We start from the raw sequence: 27693 nt of genomic DNA, 5'->3' as shown, positions 1-27693 counted from the left end.
CCTAACTAAGGCACAAGCATATGGGATTGGTTCCCAAGTATGTGAGTGGCTCGAAGACTTCTTAGATAATATAACCCAGTACATTGTCCTCAATGTTGAGTGTTCATCGGAGGTGAGGGTATTGTCTAGAGTGCCCCAGGGAAGTGTGGTAGGTCCGCTGTTGTTTTCTATCTACATAAATGATCTTTCGGATAGGGTGGATAGCAATGTGCGGCTGTTTGCTGATGATGCTGTGGTGTACGGGAAGGTGTCGTCGTTGAGTGACTGTAGGAGGATACAAGATGACTTGGACAGGATTTGTGATTGGTGTAAGGAATGGCAGCTAACTCTAAATATAGACAAATGTAAATGAATGCAGATGAATAGGAAAAAGAATCCTGTAATATTTGAATACTCAATTAGTATTGTAGTGCTTGACACAGTCACGTCGATTAAATATTTGGGCATAACATTGGAGAGCGATATGAAGGGGGACAAGCATGTAATGGCAGTTGTGGGGAAGGCGCATAGTCATCTTCGGTTCATTGGTAGAATTTTGGGAAGATGTGGTTCATCTGTAAAGGAGACCGCATATAAAACACTAATACAACCTATTCTTGAGTACTGCTTGAGCATTTGGAATCCCGATCAGGTCGGATTGAGGGAGGACATAGAAGCAATTCAGAGGCGGGCTTGCTAGATTTGTTACTGGTAGGTTTGATCATCATGCAAGTGTTACAGAAATGCTTCAGGAACTCGGGTGGGAGTCTCTGGAGTAAAGGAGGCGTTCTTTTTGTGAATCGCTACTGAGGAAATTTAGAGAACCAGCATTTGAGGCTGACTGCAGTACAATTTTACTGCCACCAACTTACATTTCGCAGAAAGACCACAAAGATAAAATAAGAGAGATTAGGGCTCGTACAGAGGCATATAGGCAGTCATTTTTCCCTCGTCCGTTTGAGAGTGGAACAGGGAGAGAAGATGCTAGTTGTGGTACGGGGTACCCTCCGCCACACACCGTATGGTGGATTGTGGAGTATGTGTGTAGATGTAGATGTAGTGTGGCACAGGCAGGTATGGAAAACAAAATGCTTAAGTACATCAGGATGAGGGATGAAGTGGGATCAATGGAATAAATATAACTATCAGAGGAAAGAATCTGGATCATCAGAAGCTCCCTCAACACCTGTAAAAGCAACCATGTCATTTATAAGCTATGCTGCCATCATTGTACAGCTTTTTATATTGGTATGACTACCAACCAGCTGTCTAGCCGGATGAACAGCCACTGCCAAACTGTGGCACAACATGCAGCTGAACATAACACACTTGATTTCAATGACTGCTTCAGTAACTGAGCCATCTGGATCCTTCACTCCACCACCAGCTTTCCTGAACTGTGCAGATGAGAGTTATACCTACAACACATTCTCTGCTCCCATAATTACTGTGGCCTCAACCTATCATAACATACTGTCCTAGCACCCTCCACCCAAAAGTTTCCATCCCCTCTATCCTGTCATCTCCTCCCCATCTCATCTCCCACCCTGTTTATTTGCAGGCCTCTGCCAACACATCCACCCATTTTCCCTCATTCCTTGCCTTTTTTGATCCAAAAAGGATGTCCTAAAACCTCCTGACACTGTACAGACAGCATTCATCTCTCTCCCCATCCATACAATACTATCCCTTCCCCTTCCCCACCCTCTCCAGATTTCTTCCTGCATCACACGTGATAGATAAATTCCTGCCCAAGACACAGAAGTTGCCAGTCATTGTGTGTGGCATGTGCTTGCTTGTATGTGTGAATGGTGTGAGTGCCTATCTTTTACTGTTGAAAGCTGTGGTTGAAAACTTTACGTAAGTGTCTTTTAATTGTGCCTGTCTGCAACTTGACGTGTTTTCTTTATGGTAAGCAGTAGAACTTCCTACATAGTTGACATTCCTACCTTTAGTTTACACTGTTTCATTTTTACCAAACAGTTTTCTTCCATCCCAAAACCCTGTGATGTTTTCCTTTGTTACTCTTCACTACAGCATTATTCTTGTCAGTGTCTGATCTTTCTATTCTTTCTTTGTGTTTCTTCACCGCACCTACCTCTGAGCCATACTGCATCCACAATCATCTGCACACAACACAGACTCTGTGACTCCAAAGATTGTTGATGCAGTATCAAATGCCCCAGATTCTTTCCTCTGATACACACACACACACACACACACACACACACACACACACACACAGACACACACACACACACCTCATCGTTTATTTCACCCATGTTTCTGTACAGTTTCAACATATTTGTGCATATTTTTAGGTATCTATGCATTACTTTGCATACTTGTGCATGTTTCTGAGTGCCTTTACATATTCTTTGCGCATCTTTATGCATCTTTTCACTTAGAAGCTCCTGTCTCAAATATAAACACCTCTTTTGCCCATTTCTGTGCAATTACCATTTCCTTTACACCATTCCTGCCACAATGAACCCTTGGTCCATCTTTCTGCATTAGTTTAAAAGAGTATCATTACTCATCACTGTTGATGCAACCTCACTATTCACCAACATCCCTCATGTCCATGTTCTTCTGTTATTGAACACTACCATTCCCAATGTCCTTCAGACTCAAAACCCACTACCTCATTCCTCATACACCTTACTAACTTTATACTAACCCAGAACTATTTCTCATTTGAAGGAAAGGTAAATAAATAAATCTGCAGCACGACTATGGGCACCTACATACACCCTCCTATGCCAATCTTTTTATGGGTCATCTAGAGGAGACCTTCCTAGCCTCCCAAAACACCAAACCCCTAGCCTGGTTCAGCTTCACTGATGATATCTTCATTATGTGGATTCACAGCCAAGATGCCCTATCTTTGTTCCTTCACAACCTCAACACTTTCTCTCCTATCCGCTCCATGTTGTCCTCCCCGACCAGTGTGCCACCTTCCTAGATGTTGACCTCCTCCTCACTGATGGCTCCATCCACACTTCATTCCACATGAAACCCACCAACCACCAACAGTACCTACATTTTGTCAGCTCTCATCCCTTGCACACCAAAAAATCACTCCCATAAAGCCTGGCCACCTGAGAATGGCATATCTACAGTGACAAAAACTCTCTTGCTCAGTGTGCTGAGGGTCTCACCAAGACCTTCACAGACAGGCGCTATCCCCTAGACCTAGTCCACAAACAGATGGCATGGGAGCATGCCATTTCCCCTCACACCCTCAATCCTCTGACAAACCCCAGGAACCAGCCACAAAGGAGTGTGCCCTCCATCACCCAGTGCCACCACAGACTGGAACAACTGAACCAAATCCTTCACCAGGGCTTTAATTACCTATCATCATACCCTGAAATGTGGGACTTCCTACCCAAGATACTTCCCACCTTTCCTAAAGTGGTGTTCTCTTGCCCACCCAATTTCCACAACATCCTAGTCCATCCCTATGCCACTCACAATCCCAACCACTTGCAACAAGGATCATACCCCTGTGGAAGACCCAGGTGCAAAATGTGCCCAGTCCACCCACCCAACACTTCCTATTCCAGTCCTGTTATGGGTTTATCCTATCCCATCAGGGGTTGGGCCACCTGTGTAAACAGCTCTGCTGCAGTCACTGCACAGATTTTTATATTGGTATGACTACCAACTAGCTGTCTGTCGAGATGAATGGCAAGGAGTAAAGTAGACCACCCTGTGGCACAACGTGCAGCTGAACATAACACACTTGATTTCAATGGCTGCTTCACTACCTGAACCATCTGGATTCTTCCCTCCACCACCAGCTTTTCTGAACTGTGCAGATGGGAGTTATCCTTACAACACATTCACCGCTCCCGTAATTCTCCTGACCTCAACCTATGGTAACATACTGTCCCCACACCCTCCATCCAACAGTTTCCAGCCCCTCTGTCCTATCATCTCCTCCCCATTCTCATCTCCCATCCTGTTTATTTGCAGCCCTCTGCCAACACATCCACCCGTCCTTCCCTGCTCCTCTTCTTTCTTTCTCCTTTTTTCCCCACCTCCCTGCCCCACAACCTCCTGACGCTGTGCCTGTTGGCAGTCTAGTCCCTGCTCTCTCCAGCAGGCAGTGTTCATCACTGTCCCCATCGGTACACTACTATCCTTTCCTCTCTCGTCCCTGCTCCAGATTACTGCTTGCATCCCATGTGATAGTTGCATTCCAGTCTGAGATGCTGGAGTTCATCATTATGTGTGAATGAGGTGTGCTTGCTTGTGTGTGTGTGTCTTTCTTCACGTGTTGAAGGCAGTAACCAAAAGCTTTATGTTAGTGTCTTTTAATTGTGCCTGTCTGCTACTTGAAGTCTCTTCTTCATGATAAATAGCAATCTGTCTTTTTCTACATTGTTGATATCCCTACCTGGGGTTTCCATCATTTGAGTTCACCTATTTTCTAATTCTGTAGAATTTATTTTCAAATTTCAGCAAAACTTGTAAATATTTGGTTGATAAACATTTATATTCAGGTACTGACTGTGGCAGAAAATTTTATTTTTGTTAATTTTTATCATTATTTTGAGTCATGTTATATGAAGTAGAGAATCCACACTAATAACTACAACCACTAAATATGATAAGGTATATCAAAATTAATGCTCATAGTGCTCAAACAAATAGGTCATTCATAAGGAAGTTAATTTCAGTAACAGTTCAATAAAAATAGAAAGCCTAGTATCTATTATATGTAGTTATTTCAGGATAGATCACTATTCACCACACAGAAGAAGCATTGAGCAGTAGACAGGCAGGTAAGAAAGGAAAATTAAATTATTCAGAGAGCTCACAACAACAATAAACAAACACACACAAACACACACACACACACACACACACACACACACACACACACACACACACACACACACACAAAAGCCACTTTCTACTTCACAGCTGTATTCAGGTCTTGCTGCAGTATTCTTCTTCTGCAGCTTCCGCTTCTTCTTTTTAATTCACTTTATAAAAATTTACTATGTACTTGTCTGTGAGTGTGTGTCTGTGTGTGTGTGTGTGTGTGTGTGTGTGCGCGCGCGCGCACACGTGCACGCGCACTTTTGTGCATGTGGATGGGCCGGTGGGTGAGTGTGGGTTTGGTATTGCCATGCTCATGTCCCATATTTATGAAGTATCTCATCTAAATGTCCAGCTAGAAATGTCCTTTTTAATTGCATGTCTACAGCCTCACTCCTTTCCTAATCAGTGACTAGTGATTTACCTGAGATAAATATTTATATTTAAGCCTGGAGTCTCCATCAGTTTTAAATGTAGGACAAATCAATTTAAAATTCAAGTCAAGGGATACAAAGTGAGGAAGAGTAGTTAGTAGAAAATTATTTGCATTTACTGAAATTATTTAAAATACATATTTATCTAATCACTGGTATTAGTTCCTTTTTGAAGCTAATATCATTGTTGTTGTAGTCTTCAGTCCAGAGACTGGTTTGATGCAGCTCTCCATACTACATGCAAGCTTCTTGATCTCCCAGTACCTACTGAAACTTACATTCTTTTGAATCTGCTTACTGTATTCATCTCTTGGTCTCCCTCTGTGATTTTTACCCTCCACGCTGCCCTCCAATACTAAATTGGTGATCCCTCGATGCCTCAGAACATGTCCTACCAACTGATCCCTTCTTCTATTCAAGTTGTGCGACAAATTTCTCTTCTCCCCAATTCTATTCAGTACGTCCTCATCTAATCTTCGGCATTCTTCTGTAGCACTACATTTTCAAAGCTTCTATTCTCTTCTTGTCTAAACTATTTATCATCCGTGTTTCATTTCCATACATGGCAACACTCCATACAAATACTTTCAGGAACGACTTCCTGAAACTTAAATTTATACTCGATGTTAACAAATTTATCTTCTTCAGAAACGCTTTCCTTGCCATTGCCAGTCTACACTTTATATCCCCTCTACTTTTACCATCATCAGTTATTTTACTCCCTATATAGCAAAACTCATTTACTACTTTAAGTGTGTCATTTCCTAATCTAATTCTCTCAGTATCACACAATTTAATTTGACTACATTCCATTATCCTCATTTTGATTTTGTTGATGTTCATCTTATATCCTCCTTTCAAGACACTGTCCATTCCGTTCAACTGCTCTTTAAGGTCCTTTGCTGTCTCTGACAGAATCACAATGTCATTGGCAAACCTCAATGTTTTTATTTCTTCTCCATGGATTTTAATTCCTACTCAGAATTTTTCTTTTGTTTCCTTTACTGCTTGCTCAATGTACAAATTGAACAACATCGGGGATAGGCTATAACTCTGTCTCACTCCCTTCCTAACCACTGCTTCCCTTTCATTCTCCTTGACTCTTATAACTGCCATCTGGTTTCTGTACAAATTGTAAATAGCCTTTTGCTCCCTGTATTTGACCCCTGCCACCTTCAGAATTTGAAAGAGAGTATTCCAGTTAACATTGTCAAAAGCTTTCTCTAAGTCTACAAATGCTAGAAACATAGGTATGCCTTTCCTTAATCTATCGTCTAAGATAAGTCTTAGGGTCAGTATAGCCTCACGTGTTCCAACATTTCTACGGAATCAAAACTCATCTTCCCCGAGTTCAGCTTCTACCAGATTTTCCATTCATTTGTAAAGAATTTGTGTTAGTATTTTGCAGCCATGACTTATTAAACTGATAGTCTGGTAATTTTCACACCTGTCAACACCTGCTTTCTTTGGGATTGGAATTATTATATTCTTCTTGAAATCTGAGGGTATTTGGCTGTCTCATACATCTTCCTCACCAGATGGTTGCGTTTTGTCAGGGGTGGCTCCCCCAAGGCTATCAGGAGTTCTAATGGAATGTTGTCTACTGCCGGGGCCTTGTTTCGACTTAGGTCTTTCAGTGCTGTGTCATACTCTTCACGCAGTATCATATCTCCCATTTCATCTTCATCTGTGTCCTCTTCCATTTCCATAATATTGTCCTGAAGTACACTACAACTTCTGGTTCTTTCAGTTTATCCATGTCCCATCTCCTTAAATTTCCATCTTTTTGTAGTTTGTAGTTTGTAGACCCGCTATATACTCCTTCAAACTTTCTGCTTTCCCTTCTTTGCTTAGAACTGGGTTTCTATCTGAGCTCTTGATATTCGTGCAAGTGGTTCTCTTTTCTCCAAAGGTCTCTTTAATTTTCCTGTAGGCAGTATCTATCTCACCCCTAGTGATATATGCCTCTACATCCTTACATTTGTCCTCTATCCATCCCTGCTTAGCCATTTTGCACTTCCTGTTGATCTTGTATTTGAGACGTTTATATTCCTTTTTGCCTGCTTCATTTACTCCATTTTTGTATTTTCTCCTTTCATCAGTTTAATTCAGTATTTCTTCTGTTATCCAAGGATTTCTACTAGCCCTCATCTTTTTACCTACTTGATCCTCTGCTGCCTTCACTATTTCATCTCTCAAAGCTACCCATTCTTCTTCTACTGTATTTCTTTCCCCCATTCTTGTCAATCGTTCCCTAATGCTCTCCCTGAAACTCTCTACAACTTCTGGTTCTTTCAGTTTATCCATGTCCCATCTCCTTAAATTTCCATCTTTTTGTAGTTTCTTCAGTTTTAATCTACAAGCTAATATCATAATGACATAAATTTATATTGAAAAATAAAAGATAACACTGGCAAAATCTTATATGTGAACATTATCTTTCAGTTGTGGACTGTATACTTGGAGCAAATTGCGTCACATAACTTGCCAAGTAGTGAAGCTCATTCATTGACCATGAGCATCTTATTTGACTTCTGGGGTAAGGTTACACCATGTATACTGCATCTTGTGGCCCATTCTAAAGTGGTGAGTGCAGAATAAATTACAAAACTATACAGATGTTATATAATGCATTTAAATGTTGCATGAGTGTAATTACATCCCTTAGTAACTATTCTAAACTATATTTCTCATATTTACATTATAATGAAATTACCAGTTTTTTGTTTCACTTTGCATCCAGTAGAATAATTTGAATTGTAATCTGAGTGTTTGCAAATGGAGTTGTTATTTTAAGGTCATTTTAGCTTTCAGTAAATGTTAATGATATTTAAAACACTCATTCTTACTTAAATCTCATATGTACAATAACTTGTGAATGTGAAAGAAATCTCTGAGCAAAGTCTTCCATTTGAAAATCTAGTTCCTAAAACAAACGTTCATCATTGTTACCTTTGCCCTACATTGTTTTTTTATTTTTCTGATCTTATATTAGACTTGTTTTGCTATAGAATTTTGTTTCAGATACAAATGTCAATTACCACTGCCTGAGTGATGCATGTGTCAACAAATGTTGACCTTCTCCAATTACGGAACTATTTTACATGGTCATAAACACTTCTGTGCTACCAAGTCACTCCTTGAATATAAGAGGAACATCTTTTCTCCAACACACTTTTCGTTTCATGTACATTATCCTGAATTCCTTATCCTAATATCTTTCTCCTCCTCTTCCCAAAGCTCACTATAGGAACTGGCTACTAAATCCTTGCTAACAATCACATTTTAAATCTTATTGTTTTTCTCCCACAGCACACTGTTCCCTCATATTTATAGAGAAAGTCTGGACTCTCAGTCAAGTTCATGGAAAGACCTGGAATTGCCCAAAAAAGGATTGCTTCGCAGTTTCTTATCCACATTCACATCTAAAATTACTTTCTTCCTTACAGGTTTACTTAAACTACCTACAGCATTCCTCACCTTTGTACATGGCACAGAGGACTCTTCTGTCTTCTCATGTTTAATAGTATTATAAAAAGATTCAGCAGTTCCTAAAACATTGCTTCCAGTGTACAGGAGGCAGTCTCCCACAATCTCCTCCATTTTAACTTTGATTACAGACTTGGGCTTTACAGTGGTAGCTTGAGATATGTGTTTCATTCAAAAAATCCTCTCTTATATCATGAATGCACTATTTACTCTCCCTTCTGTATTTTCTGTTCTTAGTCCTGTTCCTTCTGCAGCCTACTGTCCCATCTCTGGCTACAGCTGAGGAAAATTTCAGTTTTCCTGACTATGTTCTGACTACTCTGTTCTGCAAGATTTATTAAGGAATGCTCTCTCTTTAGTGCTGCACTTCTTATTATTTCTTTGGTAGTTGTTCCTTTGATAATTATTTGTGCTACCATACCTGTCCTTTTTGTCACATCAATTACTATTATCTCTCCTTTGATTTTCTGTCTCTGATTAAAATTCTATGGCTGGTTGTTTACTCATGTGAATTTTTATATTAATACTTGATACAGTTTTTCAATGTAAGCTAATAATTTTCAGCTGAATCAGTCAGACTGTGAATCAGCTCCAACTACAGCTGTTCTGACAGTGTTCATTTTTAACATAATGTTATCAGTTAAAATACTTAGCAGACTATCAAAATGAATTAGTTCTAGCAATTCTTCATGATAAAAGTCTGCCACTGACTGCCTGAACTATATACTGAGAATTTAAAAGTTTGTTCTTCGGATGGCAGTCTTTCACTTGGCTCCAGTGCTTATGCAAGAACAGCTGTTCAGACATCTATTATGATATAAAGTCAACTGAATGCTGATTTGCCAGGGTTTCTGCAAGACCTTCTAGCAGCCTTTTAATACATTTTACCTTAACTTCATCATCCATCCTGAATGAAACTGTCTTTATAAGATGCAAGGGATTCAACAGCATGATACCTATTCTTGCAGGATAAAAACTTAAAGTTTGTGTGTGGCATACTAGGAAAATGTACATTTGCCTGAGCACAATTTAATTCAAATTATATAGATTAACATTTCAAACTTCTTTTGAAGATCGTCAATGCTGCTAACTATTTCTTACCTTAAAACTAATTTAATTTCCTCATTACATGTCTGAACATTCCCATATACCTCTGCCAGAACTTCCCCAGCTGAAACTTTATGAGGATCTAACGGCCGCCTGCATAAACTAATTTCCCCTTGAAGCACTATTTTCACTGAATCTATTTTTGTATCCAGTCTCTCTTCAGCTGCTCCCATCTTAACTCTAATTTTCTCAATCATTATTTTATTTCCCTCTATAGCTTCATACTATTTTTTTCCCTAAGTTATCTTTCTATCCCTCAGTTCACCACTTAACTTCTCTAGTTCACCTCTGAATTCAGATTTTAGGCCTTCTATTTCACCACGTGGACTCCCTAGTGACACACTTCTCTGTTACATTGCATTGCTCAGTACAGTTGTCTAAGCAACCTCTGTTTCTACACCCATTTTACTTAGACATTTAACACAACTGATGTTGCATTGTCCAAAGCACTCATGTGATCTTATTGGCTGTTGACTGTTACTACGTAGAGACTGTACATATGTGACAGAGTCTGCCACTGCCTGCAAAATCATTAGATATTTGCCTATCCCTGTAAACTTTCTAAGTCCAGAAGTATGCACCACAAAAACTAAGTTAAAAGTGAAAAACTAAGTTAAAAGTGAGCACGAATTATTCAGAGTCCAAAGTCTCATTGAAAAAACTTCAGAGAATCCGCCAGAGTCAACACTGTGCAGCTAATGTGCAATGCATATCATGAACTGCTCATAACAACAGACCTCCAACCTGGCTGTCATGATTAACCCCAGCACCCATGTCCCAGCATTCTTTTATAGCCAAGGTTGGTAGATGTAATGTTGTCAGCTTCCATTAAAATTATATTTGGTGTCTTACTCAGATTTATCATATTTTATATAGGCATCTGACATGTGCATGGAATTTTGCCAGATATTTTGCTTATGTAATCAGAATTGAGGTATTATTAACAGTATTCAAATAATCTTAAAAAGAATTAGTAGATTTCTTGTCATATTTACTAATGACAAAGAAAACATCACTATTTACTATGTAGCACTATTATTTTATTGTTTCATGAGAAACGGCAGATCACTAGCTTTTATGTGGTGTGTGTTACTGGGACTGGGATCTGTTTTTATGATCTATTTTTGATGATCTAAACCCAATAGCTGATTTCTAGAGCTTGATTATGTGCACCATGCGTTGTGGCATGTCAATCACTCCATCTCTAAATGCTAGTTTTACATGCTGGTTTGGCATTACCTGTGTTTATTTTATCTATGCTATATATATTGTTTTTTTTTTTTTTTTTTTTTTTTTTTTTTTTTTTTTTTTTTTTTTTGTAAGGAACTACCAAAAATTTAATGATACACAAGAAATTCATTATTTTTGTCTAGAAATTGTTTAAAATCAGCAAATCTGCTACAGGATTCTTATTCTTCATTACTTTCCTTTAATTTGACATATCATTTGTGTCCCTGCTGCACATATTAACAAAGTTATGAATTTTTAATTTTGTCTGCCTTTAATGCTCTGTAACTCTTGAACCAATAAAATTATCATTTTCTACCAGGCCTAATTTTCTTTACCTCCTTGAGACTTCTTATTTGCATATCACAGTAGTATGTAAATCAATCAGCTCATTCACTTTCCTTGTTAGAATTGTGCTTTTTCACTTTCACTGGAGCTTTACTGGCCCAGGCAAATGTTTGGCAGACAATAACCATGCTAGTTATTTCCAGTAGCTCTAGATAACTTCTTTCCCCTCTTTCTTAGTCAGTCTCTGTATCTGCCCACTTGTTTTGGACAGACAAATGACCAGTCCTTCATCTTGGCCAGTTCTTTATTTCTGGTATGCACGTCACCTGTCTGTCAGATTCGTGTGACTGGTGCAGTGTCTCCCTCTCAGCTAGGGTCACATTCACCATTCACTTGCTGTTGTGCACATAGCCTTGAGAGCTGCCATCTTGTATGAGGTAGAAGACGATATAGCATGCTGACAAACTCGATAGAATGTTTATACTAAGGATCCCAGCAAGTGGTGAAATACAATAGAGGGCAAATTTTAGCTGAAACCTACCTATTCAGAGAGCTATTTATGATGATGTAATATGGGGGGAAGGGGTTAGAACTTCTCAAGGTGTAGATGTAAACATGAGAATTTTTGAAACTGAATCTGATTCAGTCTTATGAAAAACATCAATAGTCTACTGTATAAAGGAAATGTGCTACAATTAACCTAATCATACTAGGAACATTCTGGTAGAATGTAAATAATTAAAGAGTAAAGGAGGCCCCTCCTCAAATATCAGAAACACTGATTTGTCAACAGGCACTCACAAATAGAAATAAAACATTTTTGATAGAAACAATATAATGAAAAGGGATAGTTGCTTCTCATCATATAGTGGAGATGCTGAGTTACAGATAGGCACAACAAAAAGACTGTCAGAAGTTGAGCTTTTAGCCAACAAGGCCTTTGCTGAAAACAGACAACAAACACACACACACACACACACACACACACACACACACACACACACACACACACACACACACACATGACCACAGTCCCTGGCACCTGAATCCATACTGTGAGCAACAGCGCATGATGGGAGGGTCAACTGGGTGGTGGGGGTAAGGAGGAGGCTGCGACGGGGAGGAGGGGGGATATCAGGGTAGGGCTGTGGGACGGCAAAGTGCTGCTTGTGGGAGTATGCAGGAACAAGGTGGAGAGAGAGTGGACAGCTAAGTGCAGTCAGGAGGTATGATGGAGGGTGTGGGAGGGGGTTAGTGGACAAAGAGAGAAGTAAAAAGCCTGGGCGTGTTGGTGGAATAGAGAGCTGTGTAGTGCTGGAATGGGAACAGGAAAAGGGCTACATGGGAAGGACAATGACTGATGAAGGTTGAGGCCAGGAAGGTTACATGAGCATAGGATATATTGCAGGGAGATTTCCCACCTGGGTGGTTCAGAAAAGCTGGTGTTGGTGGGAAGGATCCACATGGTACAGGCTGTGAAGCACTTCTTGAAATGAAGAATATCATGTTGGGCAGCATGCTCAGCAACAGGATCAATCAATCAATCTCTTTATTCATTTGTTAACAATATACATTGTATGGATGTAGTCAATTACGATATAGTTTCTTATCTTTAATTTGTTTCAAAAACTTGGATAATAAATACAAATATTTTATATCAGTATATATAAATAATATTACTTTTCCATATTCAGATATTCTTCAATGCTATAAAAACTATGTGTTTGTAAAAATTGTTTAAGATCTGCCTTGAATTTATGAAATTCTTTTATTTTCTTTAGTGTAGAAGGCAATGCACTAAAATGTAGACTCCTGGAAATGGAAAAAAGAACACATTGACGCCGGTGTGTCAGACCCACCATACTTGCTCCGGACACTGCGAGAGGGCTGTACAAGCAATGATCACACGCACGGCACAGCGGACACACCAGGAATCGCGGTGTTGGCCGTCGAATGGCGCTAGCTGCGCAGCATTTGTGCACCGCCGCCGTCAGTGTCAGCCAGTTTGCCGTGGCATACGGAGCTCCATCGCAGTCTTTAACACTGGTAGCATGCCGCGACAGCGTGGACGTGAACCGTATGTGCAGTTGACAGACTTTGAGCGAGGGCGTATAGTGGGCATGTGGGAGGCCGGGTGGACGTACCGCCAAATTGCTCAACACGTGGGGCGTGAGGTCTCCACAGTACATCGATGTTGTTGCCAGTGGTCGGCGGAAGGTGCACGTGCCCGTCGACCTGGGACAGGACCGCAGCGACGCACGGATGCACGCCAAGACCGTAGGATCCTATGCAGTGCCGTAGGGGACCGCACCGCCACTTCCCAGCAAATTAGGGACACTGTTGCTCCTGGGGTATCGGCGAGGACCATTCGCAACCGTCTCCATGAAGCTGGGCTACGGTCCCGCACACCGTTAGGCCGTTTTCCGCTCACGCCCCAACATCGTGCAGCCCGCCTCCAGTGGTGTCACGACAGGCGTGAATGGAGGGACGAATGGAGACGTGTCGTCTTCAGCGATGAGAGTCGCTTCTGCCTTGGTGCCAATGATGGTCGTATGCGTGTTTGGCGCCATGCAGGTGAGCGCCACAATCAGGACTGCATACGACCGAGGCACACAGGGCCAACACCCGGCATCATGGTGTGGGGAGCGATCTCCTACACTGGCCGTACACCACTGGTGATCGTCGAGGGGACACTGAATAGTGCACGGTACATCCAAACCGTCATCGAACCCATCGTTCTACCATTCCTAGACCAGCAAGGGAACTGCTGTTCCAACAGGACAATGCATGTCCGCATGTATCCCGTGCCACCCAACGTGCTCTAGAAGGTGTAAGTCAACTACCCTGGCCAGCAAGATCTCCGGATCTGTCCCCCATTGAGCATGTTTGGGACTGGATGAAGCGTCGTCTCACGTGGTCTGCACGTCCAGCACGAACGCTGGTCCAACTGAGGCGCCATGTGGAAATGGCATGGCAAGCCATTCCACAGGACTACATCCAGCATCTCTACGATCGTCTCCATGGGAGAATAGCAGCCTGCATTGCTGCGAAAGGTGGATATACACTGTACTAGTGCCGACATTGTGCATGCTCTGTTGCCTGTGTCTATGTGCCTGTGGGTCTGTCAGTGTGATCATGTGATGTATCTGACCCCAGGAATGTGTCAATAAAGTTTCCCCTTCCTGGGACAATGAATTCACGGTGTTCTTATTTCAATTTCCAGGAGTGTATTTTGGGCTGGTGGTTCACCATTTTATGGTAGAGCACTCCTTTGTGGGTGTCTCTGTGAAAATCATCTCTGTTCCTTGTTTCATGGTTATGAACCTGATTATTTAATGTTGAAAATTCCTGGTGAGTTTTCAGAAAGTATACACATTCATAGATGTTTAAGCTAGGAAGAGTCATTATTTTAAATTCTTTAAATATTTCCCTGTATGACACTCTACAGGGAACTCCTTTCATTTTTCTAACAGCCCTTTTTTGAAGTTTGAAAGCTTGTTTTGCCATACCTGTATTTGCCCAGAAGATCACACCATATCTAAGGGAACTGTTCATGTAAGCATAATAGGATGGCCCAGCTGTTTCTTGGCCACAGTTTGTCAGTGGCCATTTCTGTGAACAGACAGCTTGTTGGTTGTCATGTCCGTGTAGAATGCAACACAGTGATTGCAGCTTATCTTATACATCACATCACTGGTTTCACAGGTAGCCCTACCTTTGATGGGATAGGTGATGTTTGTGACCGGACTGGCCTTCACAGGCCATAATTACCCTCCCAGCCGTGTACAAAATCAGAACTCCCATGCCTTATCTTTCCAGTCACCCACCACCTCCCAAAGTCACTCCATCCCACCACGGAAGAGCATTCCCCTTGTAACTCAGTACCAACTGAATTACGTTCTCCACCAGGGTTTTGACTGACTCTTGTTGTGTCCTCAAGTGAGAACTGTCATACTCACTATCCTTCCCATCCCTTTCACAATGGTATTTCATCATCCACCAAACCTTCACAGTAACCTCATCCATCCCTACACAACCCCTGCTCCCAACCCCTTGCATCATGGCTCATATCCCTGGAATAGACCTACACGCAAGACTTGTCCCATACCTCCTCCCACCATCACCTATCTATTCTGTTCATAAACATCACCTAACCCCATCAAAGGCAGGGCTACCTGTGAAACCAGTCATATGATCTTCAAGCTAAGCTGCAACCACTGTGTTTCATTCTACATGGGTATGACAACCAACAAGCTGTCTGTCTGCAAGAGTAGCCACTGACAAACTGTGGCCAAGGAACAGGTGGACTACCCTGTTGCTGAGCATGCCACCCAAAATGACATTCTTCATTTTAATGCTGCTTCACAGCCTGTGCCATCTGGATCCTTCTGACTTGCCCATGTGGCAACTCTCCCTGAGATATATCCTATGTTCTCGTAACCATCCTGGCCCCAACCTTCATTAGTCATTGTCGTTCCCATGTAGCCCTTTTCCTGTCCCCATTCCAGCACTACACAGCTCTCTACTCCACCAACACACCTAGGCTTTTTACTTCTCTCTTTGTCCACTAACCCCCTCCCCCACCCTCCATCATACCTCCTGACTGCACTTAGCTGCCCACTCTCTCTCCACCTTGTTCCTGCATACTCCCACAAGTGGCACTTTGCCATCCCTCAGTCCTACCCTGCTATCCCCACTCCTCCCCTCCACAGCCTCCTCCTTACCCCCACCACCCAGATGCCTCTCCCATCATGTGCTGCTGCTCGCAGTATGGATTCAGGTGCCAGAGTCTGTGGTCATGCGTGCATGAGTTGCATTTGCGTGAGTGTGTTTGTATATGTTGTCTATTTTTGACGAAGGCCTTGTTGGCTGAAAGCTCACTTTCTGACAGTCTTTTTGTTGTGCCTGTCTGCAACTCAGCATCTCCACTAAATTGTGAGTAGCAGCTATCCTTGTCATAATATTCTTACATCCCATCCCGGATTTTCCACTGTTGGATTTTTTAAAGAAAAACAGTCTAGGTTGCAGGGGAAAGAATACTTTTATCAATGCATTTCACTCTTCTGGGGCATCATCAGAAAATTTTAATGTACTGGAAAATTTTGCATTTGTCACATCTGTGTGTGGGGGGGAGGGGGAGGGGAGGGGGAGGGGGGGGGTATTGTGTGTACCTTAACATGTTCACACTAGCATGTACAAGTGGTGACTCACACTAGATACTCCCACTGGGTGACATGAACTACTGGTGGCTCACACTCAACTCTACCAATTATGTTACCAACAATACACTAACCAAATGCTGTATTACCTATCAGCTAGGTGCAATGAACAGTTGTGAATACAGTATTGTATGACCTTCCAAAAAGAAAGATTTTAGAGCAAGTGAGATATCACATAATTCTTCATTGATTTAGTGTAAATTCATTTTATGAGATCTCTCATTATTTTAAAAGAATCAGCTTTCAAAATAAAAGGTAAATATAATAAAATAATAGGTTAGGGTATTGAATATGACAATTGCCCCACAGAAAGAAACAGGGTTAGCAGCACCATCACATGCAGGAAAACTTTAATATGTGTGCTGCCCTAGAGCAAGAAACACAAGTCTCAGTGCCAGTGTGATTAAATGAAACACATTGGAGTCAGCTGAAAAGTAGTGTTGAAATATGACCACATTTATTAGTTTTGAAACTACATATCATAATCTGTACACTAAGCAGTAACTCATTCCAATGAGACTCATTTGCTAGCTTTCAGAGCAATCCTTACTTAAGCTAGAGTACAAATACACATACAAAACACACACACACACACACACACACACACACACACACACACACACACACACGCGCTCACCTGTGTCCCTACATAGTGCCGGCCGGATGCACAACATATGAGTATTACGGAGATACTTTGTAAACTCAAATGGGAATCCCTGGAGGGAAGACAACGTTCTTTTTGCAGAACACTATTGAGAAAATTTAGAGAACAGGCATCTGCAGCTGACTGCAGAATGATTCTACCACCACCACCATACATTTTGCACAAGAACCATGAAGATAGCATAACAGAGATCGGAACTTGTAGAGAGGAGTATAGGCAACCGTTTTTGCCCCATTCTATTTGCAAGTGGAAGAGGAAACAAAATTATTAGTAGTGGTACAAGGTACATCTATATATACATAGATACTCCGCAAATCAGTGTACATTGCATGGCAGAGGGTACCCCGTACCACTCTTAGTCATTTCCTTTCCTGTTCTACTCACAAACAAAGCGAGGAAAAAACTGCTGTCTGTATGCATCTGTATGAGCACTCTCATATCTTATCTTTGCGGTCCTTACATGCAATGGCTGTTGGCGGCCATGCACCATATGGGGACTTGTAGCATACATACGTAATGTAGCTGAGACCCCTGACATTATCTTCACAATTTGTATAAGTCATTTGTCTCTCTTTCTAATGTATGTCATAATAATGGACTGGCAAATAAACAAGCCATTTGGAAAAGCTTTGCCATGGTCAGTCATTGATAGGCAGAACACCATGCACCTGGTGAACACAATAAAGACACATGAACAGCCTGTGAAGTGCCCTCAGTGTACTGTGAAATATGTTAGGAATCACAGTAATGTCTTACATGCTTATACAGGGATCTTCTTTTATACAGTCTTTCTGTTCAGGCATTCAAGCAAATCAAGTATGGTGGTCCAGAATCTGTGATACTACAGATCCTGTCTCAACAACACAATGATTAACAGCAGCAAATATGGAATTACAGCTTCTTCTATTTGCAAACATATTTTTGTCCAATAACATTTGCATGGCTGTACATAAAAGTCACATCTGCCTGTTCTGGATATGAATATCCCATGTTGGTTAAATGGATCACTTAGCACACTGCTACTAGTCAAATGAAAAATAAGTGAATCAGCAGGTTGACTTGCATGGATGTGACTATTCAGATATGTATAGAAATGAGTTTTAATTATTGGTTACAAACTTCAGTTATTGGATTATATTGAGTGTCCTTGAATAAATTGATCTTAAATTTTCATTACAATTCAAAAATTAAGTATCTTTTGATGTATGTTGGTGTGGACTTTTATTCTTGTTTTGGTGTGAGAAATATGCCTCTAGGGTTTGTAAAGTTCTACTAATGGTTTCTGTAGATCACCCCAGACTTTGATAAGCATTTTTAATGTTTATTTCCTGTTTCTCCATTAAGAAGTGCTATTAACTAACACAGATTATATTTTATTGACATCTGTCATAATTGTTTCAGTTGTTCTGATTTTATTTTTATTTCAGGTTTTCAGTTTTCAAAGTCAAACAGATGTTGTTGGCATAGAAATAAACATATCTGTTGTGAAAATGTTTCTCAATTTGCGTTCTAAGGTTTTGATCATTTTGCTGAAAATTTATTGGATATAATCAAATTACGATAAAATTTCACATCATGAAGTTAACCTTCCAATAGGCGCGCCTCCTAATTGGACAAGGGCGGTCGCACGGATCTCACAGATACCACTTGTTGTTAATAAACTTTATGTCTTCTTAACCATTAAATTTTTATGATAAAAGTAATACTGGGTATTATCAGTGGGTCATACAAATAAAAGCAACATAATAAAGTTATGTTTCCAAACATACATTTTCTTCCCTCACCTTCTCGAGGTACAGATACTTACTTTCCGTGTACAAATGTCAAATTTATACAGAATTATGCTTGAAATTTTGGTTTCTCAATACACTAAAGTTATTTAGAAGCTGAATTACTATCAATGCAGACATTTTTGAATGCGGTAAGCAAATAAACTGCTGCTGTTGGTGTTCTTCTTCTGCATGCAACACACTTAAAACTTTTGTACGGAGGTTTCCAGCCTCTTTAGTACTTCTCCTTTTTACATGTTCCTGCACAAGTTCATTCAAAAGATATCTGAGATATTTTCTTCTCTTGAGATTATCACTGGCGTTTCCTTTCCAGGTTATAAATGAATTTATGGCAGCAATGTTCATCATAAAAAAAAACACCACCACAAGCCATCACTTTTTGTTTCTCATAATGTTGAAAGACCTACAAAATTTGTTGACAGTGTCAATGCTTCCTTTTGTGTGACTGTAAAAACTTATAATTTCTGGTTTCTTGAGATACCTGTTCCTTCATCAATTTTTCCATCATTGTGAAGGCTGGGTATCAACAAAACATTCTTGTACTTTTTTGGCATGTATGAAAGAAGTGTTGCCTCTTTGAGAAACATAAATTTTCATACTTTTTTTTTTTTTTTTTTCCATATATTAATGAAATCACATCTACCTCGAAAAGCATTGAGTTTTTCATCGATTGTGACATTTTCACCAAGTGAATAGCATTTTTGGCAGTTCACAACAAATTCTTCAAACATAATTCTTATAGGAGCTAGGCGGTCAGTTTTTCTTCATTCTCCTCCTGTTTCCTCATCATCTAAATGAATAGATTGCATTAAAAACTGAAATCTTTTTATACTCATGATGGCTAAGAAGTCATCCATCTGCCATAAGTAGTCAAGATTCAGATGATTCATGTGGTACACCCCAGCAAGATAAAGCAGCCCAAATAAAGCTTTCATTTCCACTGTGTCTGTCTGTTGAGCAGCCCTTTAATGAGAATAGTTGCCTTGCAGCGTAAGAATAAATTTGTTTGTATTTTCTGCAATACATTGAATCATTGTGTCAGAGATGAGGCATTTCCATGAATCTAGAATATTAGTCACATTTTTTGCAGGTCTGATTACTCTGGGCAGATGTAGTAAAATATTTTGTTTACCTCACCTTTGTCTGTTCCTTGGCTTTTTTGTGCCATGAGCAAACCTTGATAATTTTTTTTTATTTTTCCTTTGAACAGCTTGAAATGTCAATGTGGCACTCTCATCTCTGTTGTTTTCTGAGCTGGACTGAGCACTCAGTTCCATATCAGAATCTCCATCTCTTTCTGATATGTGCTCTTCTTCATCATTGTCACTATCCTCTATAAAACTGTTGTCTTGATCATCCTCATCATCAGTATCACACAGAATTGCATTTATCACAGCATCAACATCCAAAGGATTTTTTAAATTATACTTGTCTTTGTCCCCCATTGTACCTAAGAAATAAATATGAAACAAAACTCAATAAATAACATGAAACAAGCATTGAAGGTTGCGCGTATCTGGTACATACAATTTAGTTTAATTTCATTGTCAATTCAAGACACATGTAAATTCACCATGTACACTTCTTTAAATTATTAATAAGCACTAAACATTTAACAATAAATAATGGAAAATGGAAAGTTAAAATCTTACACAGAGAGTTGCACATATTCCTCAGATACAAAACACGTGTTACTAGCTTGCTGTTTACCATAGCAGGCAGCAACCAGGACTGAAGTAGGGTGGCATTGAAAGAGGAGGCTAGAACAAAGGGGGATTTCCCTCCTGCCCACTTTCCAAGGAAAGGTAACAAACATTGTCACTGCGTATCTGACACATACACACACATATCTCAAGGTTAAAAAGAGACATAAATAATCATATTATGATAACAATAGGATGTACATAGTACATACTTATGACATCATGTGTACCTTTCAGGCAACACAGTTATCTTCCAACAAAAATATTGAATTTATAGCTACCAATCTCTTGGAATATAACCATAACTCAAATTATATAATAAATGGCGAATTTAGAAACTCCACACTCCTTTTGGGTAGATAAACTTTAATAGTGCTTGTCTGCATTCACAATTTTTCGTAGTCTACTTGTAATTTGACAGAATAGGTTTTTTAGCACAGTAACAAGTCTAATATACAATGTTTCTTCACCATACATAAATAACAGATCAGTTGAATAATGACAGTAATTTTAAAATCATTCAGTATCAAGATACAAATAATGACACTAATTGAAATTAAGATGTAAAGCTGTTACCATGCAACAGACTTCATAATTTTCAGCTATTAACTGATGTTCAATGCAAAACAGGTTTGCAAATGTCTGGGAGACAGTTTGAAAACTTGTGTAGGCCCCTATTGTGTAGTTGATAGCTGGAAATCATTATCCATTAAAATATTCCTAGCCTTATATTTATTAACATATGATACTCATTGAAAAATACTGCAAAAGAAACATCATACATTAAAATAAATTCCTCATTTTTTATGACAGCATAGATAATAGCAACACTGTTTTGATATATGAAAATGTTATGTCTTCCCCAACTGAAGTTTACTGCAATTAATTAAAGATTATTTTCAACTGGATCTGTTTCACATTTATTTGCAAAACGTTTTCTGCAGCCATTCTGGAAATATGGATACATATGTTTTTACATTTTGGTTGTTATAGATTAAAAATACTGTTTCTTTATAAAGTTGGTGTGCAATTTACTTACAGTGTTTCTACCTCTTGTTCACATATTCTGCAAATCATTGTTTTTTCCATCAATGTTAGCAGAGGTTTCCAATGGCCTTGTCACAGTGGTAACATCAGTTCCCGTCAGACCAATGAAGTTAAGCACTGTCAGGCTGGTCTAGCATGTGGGGGTGACCATCCGGCGTGCAGAGTGCTGCCGGCAAGCAGGGTGCATTCAGCCCTTGTGAGGCAAACTGACCAGCTACGTGCATGAGAAGTAGCAGCTCTAGTGTTGTAAACTGACGTATGGCTGGGAGAGTGGTGTGATGCCCACATGCCCCTCCATATCCACATACAGTGCCACCTGTGGGTTGAGGATGACACAGCAACCAGTCTGTAGCATTGGGCTGTTATGACCTGTTTGGATGAAGTCTAGTTTAGTTAGCAGAGGTTGAGGATGATTGAAACTTTGTTGCATACATATGCTTGACAGTTTTTGCCTTTTTGAAAGCACTTTCTCGTATGCTGCATTGGCGTTATTTGCACTTCATCTCACTTTACAAATAGAACTGTAGTTACATGTGTTCTGCTTTCAGCACAGAGTGTGTGTGTGTGTGTGTGTGTGTGTGTGTGTGTGTGTGTGTGTGTGTGTGTGTGTGTGTGTGTATGTGTGTTGAGGAGGGAGGAAGAGAGAGAGACAGAGAGAGAGAGAGAGAGAGAGAGAGGGATGTAGTCATGTAGAGAACGTGTATTCCAATATACCAACAACTTAAACAATAATCTTTATTGCACAAAATCTTAAGACATACAGTACACTTCCATGTGAATACATCAAAGAAATAGTCAAGCTGCTAGAGCCAATAACAGAACAGAACTATTTCCAGTTCCATAATGATTTCTATTTATATAGTGAAGGATTATCAATAGGATCCCCAGTGTCTGGAACCATAGTAAGCATTTTTATGGACCATATAGAACAGGTCATATTTTTAAAAAATAGTGCCAAATAGGTACAACATCCTACACTGGATCAGGTGTATGGATGACACCTTTTGCCTGATAAATCAACCAAGCAATAAAATTGACCAGTTACTTAAATTCTGTTCATGAAAAGCTAAATTTTACAATAGAAAAAGAGCAAAATATGCAGTTAATTTCGTGGACCTTGCCATAAAGATCCAGAAAAACCAGCACACATTTCACATATGCCAAAAACTGTCAACAAAAGACACAATTATACATAAGACATCAACTCATCTTAATTGTCAAAAACAAGCAGCACTTACATTCATACTCCCTAGACTACACATGGTACCATTAGATATGGACAACTATCAAAAATTAATACATAGTACAAATAGCCACAATCAAAGGGTACAAAGATAACTTACTTCTGCATCTATACTCCACAAGCCACCCTAGGGTGCATGGTGGAGGTTACCACTTCCTGTCATCTCCTTTCCTGTTCTACTTGCAAATGGAACAGGGGAAGAATGGCTGTCTAAAGGCCTTCATAAGAGCCCTAATTTCTCACATCTTACATGAAATGCATGTTTTCAGCAAGAGACTTATTCTGCAGTCAACCTCAAACGCTGATTCTCTAAATTTCCACCATACTGCCTCCCAAAAAGAGCATTATCTTCCCACCTGGGATTGCCATTTGGGTTCATGAAGCATCTCTGTAATATTTGCATGCTAATCAAACCTACTAGTAACAAATCTAGCGGCATCCCTTTGAATTGTTTGAATGTTTTCCTTTAATCTGGTATGCTGGGGATCCCAAACAATTGAACAGCACTCAATAATAGGGTGCAATAGAACTCTGTATGCCATCTCCTTTGCAGATGAACCACACTTTCCCAAAATTCTCCAAATAAAACAAAATCAACGATTTGCCTTCCACACTACCAACCTGTCATTTTCATTCCATTTCATACCACTTTACAATATTACACCAAGATATTTAATCAAGGTGGCTGTGTCAAGCAGCACCTTGCTAATGCTGTATTGAAGCATTACAGGATTGTTTTTTGTACTCATCTGTATTCACTTACTTTTTCTACATTTAGAGCAAGCTGTGATTCAACACATAAACTAGAAATTCTGTCTAAGACATCTTGTATCCTCCTACAGACACTCAATTATGACAGTATCACCAGTAAACAGCCATAAATTGCTGGTTTCCCTATACATCATATCATGCATGTATATAGAGTGTGGTCCTATCACAATTCCGTGGGGCATTCCTGATGATAACCTCGTGTCTGATCAACACTTGCCTTTGGGGACAATGTACTGGGTTCTATTATTTAAAAATTCTTTGAGCCACTCACATATCTGGGAACCTAATCCTTATACTTGTAACTTCCTCAGCAGTTTACATTGGGTCACCATGTCAAATGCTTTCCAGAAATTTAGGAATATAGAATGTGCCTGTTGCCCTCCATCCATGTGAGAAAAGGGCAAGCTGAGTCTTTTACAAGTGATGCTTTCTAAATCCTTGCTCATTTGCTGACTGAGTGTCCATTCTTTCTGATATGGCTGAAAGAACAGAGACCATTTTGATCCAGCAGCCATTATGAACTAAGACACAAAGGAATTACTGACATTGGCTGCAAGTGGACATTGATTGAAATCAATGGGGAAAGATGAAAATTTGTGCTGGACCAGGATCTGAACCCAGATCTCCTTCTTACTAGGCAGATGCTCTGACCACTAAGCCATCCAGACACAGCAAGTATTGCAACTGCACAGACTCCCTACCACACTTCCCATCAGACCCAAATTCTCAACTTCTCCATACTACTAATGTAGTGCGACTTGCTGATTATCCCCATTACTCATGGCATTTTGCTGATTTCCATAAGAGTTTGAGCCTGATGTGCATCTGCACTGAAGAGATCATTGGCCGTCTCACCTGAATTTTACCTATATACATGATGCCTGAATTTTTATATCAGGCAAGATGGCCAACGATCTCTTCAGTACAGAGGCACATGAGGCCTGAATGCTTACAGAAGTTGGTAAAATATCTCAAGTAATGAGGATAATGAGCAGGGGCACTACATTAGTAGTGCGTGGATAAGTTGAGAATTTGGATCTTATGGGAGGTGTGCTAGAGTACTCAATGCAATTACAATGACCACTGTGTCTGGATGCTTAATGGCCAGAGCATCTTCCTAGTAAGAAGGAGACCTGGATTCAAATCCAATTCTGGCACAAATTTTCAAATTTCCCCATTGATTTCAATCAGTGCCGACTCACAACCAATGTCAGTAATTCCTTTGTATCTTAGAAGCTTTTCTGTCTCAAGGAAATTTACTACATTCAAACTGAGAATGTTTTCAAGAAATTTGCAACAAATTGATGTTAAGGATATTGGTCTGTAATTTTGTAGACCCATTCTCTTAATCTCCCTCTGTACAGGAGTCACCAGTACTTTTCTCCAGTCACTTGGGACTTTGCAGTAAGTGATAGATTTGTGATAAATGAAAGTTAAGTAAAGGGCCAGTGCCATAGAGTATGCTCTGTAAAACCAAATTGGGATTACATCTGGATCTTGCAACTCTTTTGGTTGCTCCTTTATGCCAGGGATGCCTATTTCTATGTCCTCCATGTTTGGGTCTGTGTGACAGTCAAATGATTGTATATCTGTATGATCCTCCTGCGTGAATGGTTTCTTAAATGTGAAATTTAAAACTTCATCTTTCCTTTTGCTGTTTTCTATTGCCACATCAGACTGGTTGATGAGTTACTGGATAGAAGCATTTGATCTGCTTGGTGATGTTACATATGATCAGAATTTTCTCAGGTTCTCAGCAATGTCTTTCTCTAATGTATGATAATGGAAGCTGTTGTATCCTTTGCACATTGATCTTCTTATGGACACACAATTTTCTACTAACTTTGCCTGTTAACATTTGCACATTCTTTCTTGAACCAAAAGTGCAACAGTCTTTGTTCCCTCAGCATTTTCCATATCTGATTATTAGATCATGGAGGGTCCTTTCCATCCTTAATCCACTTACTTGGCACATACGTCTCCAGAGCACAATATACAGTCAGTTTAAATTTTACCCATAATTCATCTACATCTGTCATATTAGTGCAAAATGATGAACATTCATTGTCTAAATGGGATGCTAACAACAGCTGTTCTGCTTTTTCTTGCATAAATATACTCCATACCATCTTGACAGATTTAATAACCATTGTCACAAAGATGACATCATGATCACTAATCCCTGTCTCTATGCTGACACTGTCTATAAGTCCAGGCCTGTTTGTAGCTACAAGGTCAAAAATATTTCCAATGGGTGTGTGTTGTCTAACTAGTCATTCAAGTTGTATTTGTAAAACATGTTCAAAAATACTTCACAAAACTGTCTGTCTGTACCACCTGCAGTGTATCCATCAGATTAAAGTCACCTCCAACTAATACTGCATGATCTGGGTATTTCTTTGTTACTGTGTGTAGATTTTCCTTGAATAATTCTGCAGCTCTTACGGTGGATCTTGGTGGCTGGTAACATCTGATAATTAACTAGAGTTCACCTGGGCTTTCTCCTCATGTCCAGATAACTTCACCAAGTAACAAAGCTAAACAACAAAAATCTAGAAACAGGAAAAAGCAAACCCCAACTTTCATCTACAAAAGGGCAGAACCCCACACAAACAAACATTCAAGACACAAACAGCAACAACACAGTGTGAGAAAGAAATGGAAAAGAAAATATGGTAATCAGTGATGTAAAACCATAAATACACACAAAGAATAAGCAATATTTTCAAAACAATAAGGCATAAAAATAGTCCACCAACCGAATAGTTCAATTCAAAAGTACTTTCCAAAAGCAATAGGGATAACTGACCCATGTCAGAAAACAGGAATATACCAACTGAAAAATAATAAACATGACAGAAGATACATTGGTCAAACCAAAAGGACATTTGACACCATATACAAAGAACATGTAAGAGCATGGAAGTATAGGATGAAACAGTAAACTTTTGGTGAACACTTACGCCAACATCAACATAAAATTACCATCAGAGACACAGACACGGGAATTATATGGATAAACATCAACAAAAAATACCTCTTCACCATACAAGAAAACTAACACATTCAGAAACTGTAACAGAAAAGAAACAAGTCATAAATGATAATACCAACCTGAGAAACCACACACTGTTTAAACTAATTGACCATTTAATACAATACCACTTAATACAGTCAGACCTCCACATATTTCACCCACTCACTACCACCCACTAGTCAGGCCTCATTCACCACTACCATCTCCTCCCAGTTTCTCTTTTATGATCATTATCCTCAAAGGTTCAAACCACAACTCTCAACCCAACCCCTCCCCCCAAGCCCCACCATATCTCTGCTGAACATATAAGAATGTCAAGTTTTAAGAGAAGTTAGGATTTAGACAAACCTTTAGTTTGAAAAAGAAATGAAAAAACATAATTCTAGCTTATTACATCAGCATAAACAGATGTTGTTTCAGAATTTTCAACAATCAGCAGAAATTTCAACTGTACCCAATTTTAAATCAGTCAATGTGAAGTGTCAGTTATCTTTATTGCATCAAAATATTCGAGGACTGAGAAATAAAATTAGTGAATTAATTATGTGCATAGATGACATAATCTGCCTCTCTGAACATCAAGTGACCACTGGTATAGAACTTTTAAGTGTTACAGGATTTAGATTAGCATCTCACTTTTGTACAGCACAAATGGATAAAGGAACTGTCATGAACTGTCATAAATTTAAGAACATAGACATTCATAAATTTTGCCTAGAACAACATATGGAAGCATGTGCAACAGAATTAGAATTTCACAAAAATCCTTCATAACATTAAGTGTATATTGAGCACCTGCAGTTAACCTTAATCTGTTAATAAACCACCTTGAAGCTCTACTGGACCATTTAACAACCAAAAA

The 27693-nt window shown here is 39.6% G+C and overlaps 1 protein-coding gene across 1 annotated transcript in view; it reads left to right on the top strand.

Moving 5' to 3' along the window:
* The window catches only part of LOC126470304 (protein unc-79 homolog), an 857658-nt gene that overhangs the window by 814177 nt on the left and 15788 nt on the right, over nucleotides 1-27693 (top strand). The window contains exon 48 of the mRNA XM_050098074.1: nucleotides 7692-7832. Coding sequence (XP_049954031.1) covers nucleotides 7692-7832 — 141 coding nt within the window. The remainder of the gene's footprint in view (nucleotides 1-7691; nucleotides 7833-27693) is intronic.

Source organism: Schistocerca serialis, chromosome 3 (assembly GCF_023864345.2).
Source record: "Schistocerca serialis cubense isolate TAMUIC-IGC-003099 chromosome 3, iqSchSeri2.2, whole genome shotgun sequence".
In the NCBI taxonomy this organism is placed as follows: Eukaryota; Metazoa; Arthropoda; class Insecta; order Orthoptera; family Acrididae; genus Schistocerca; species Schistocerca serialis.
Note: the sequence above shows the minus strand (reverse complement) of the source record. Positions and strands in the feature narration are given on the sequence as shown.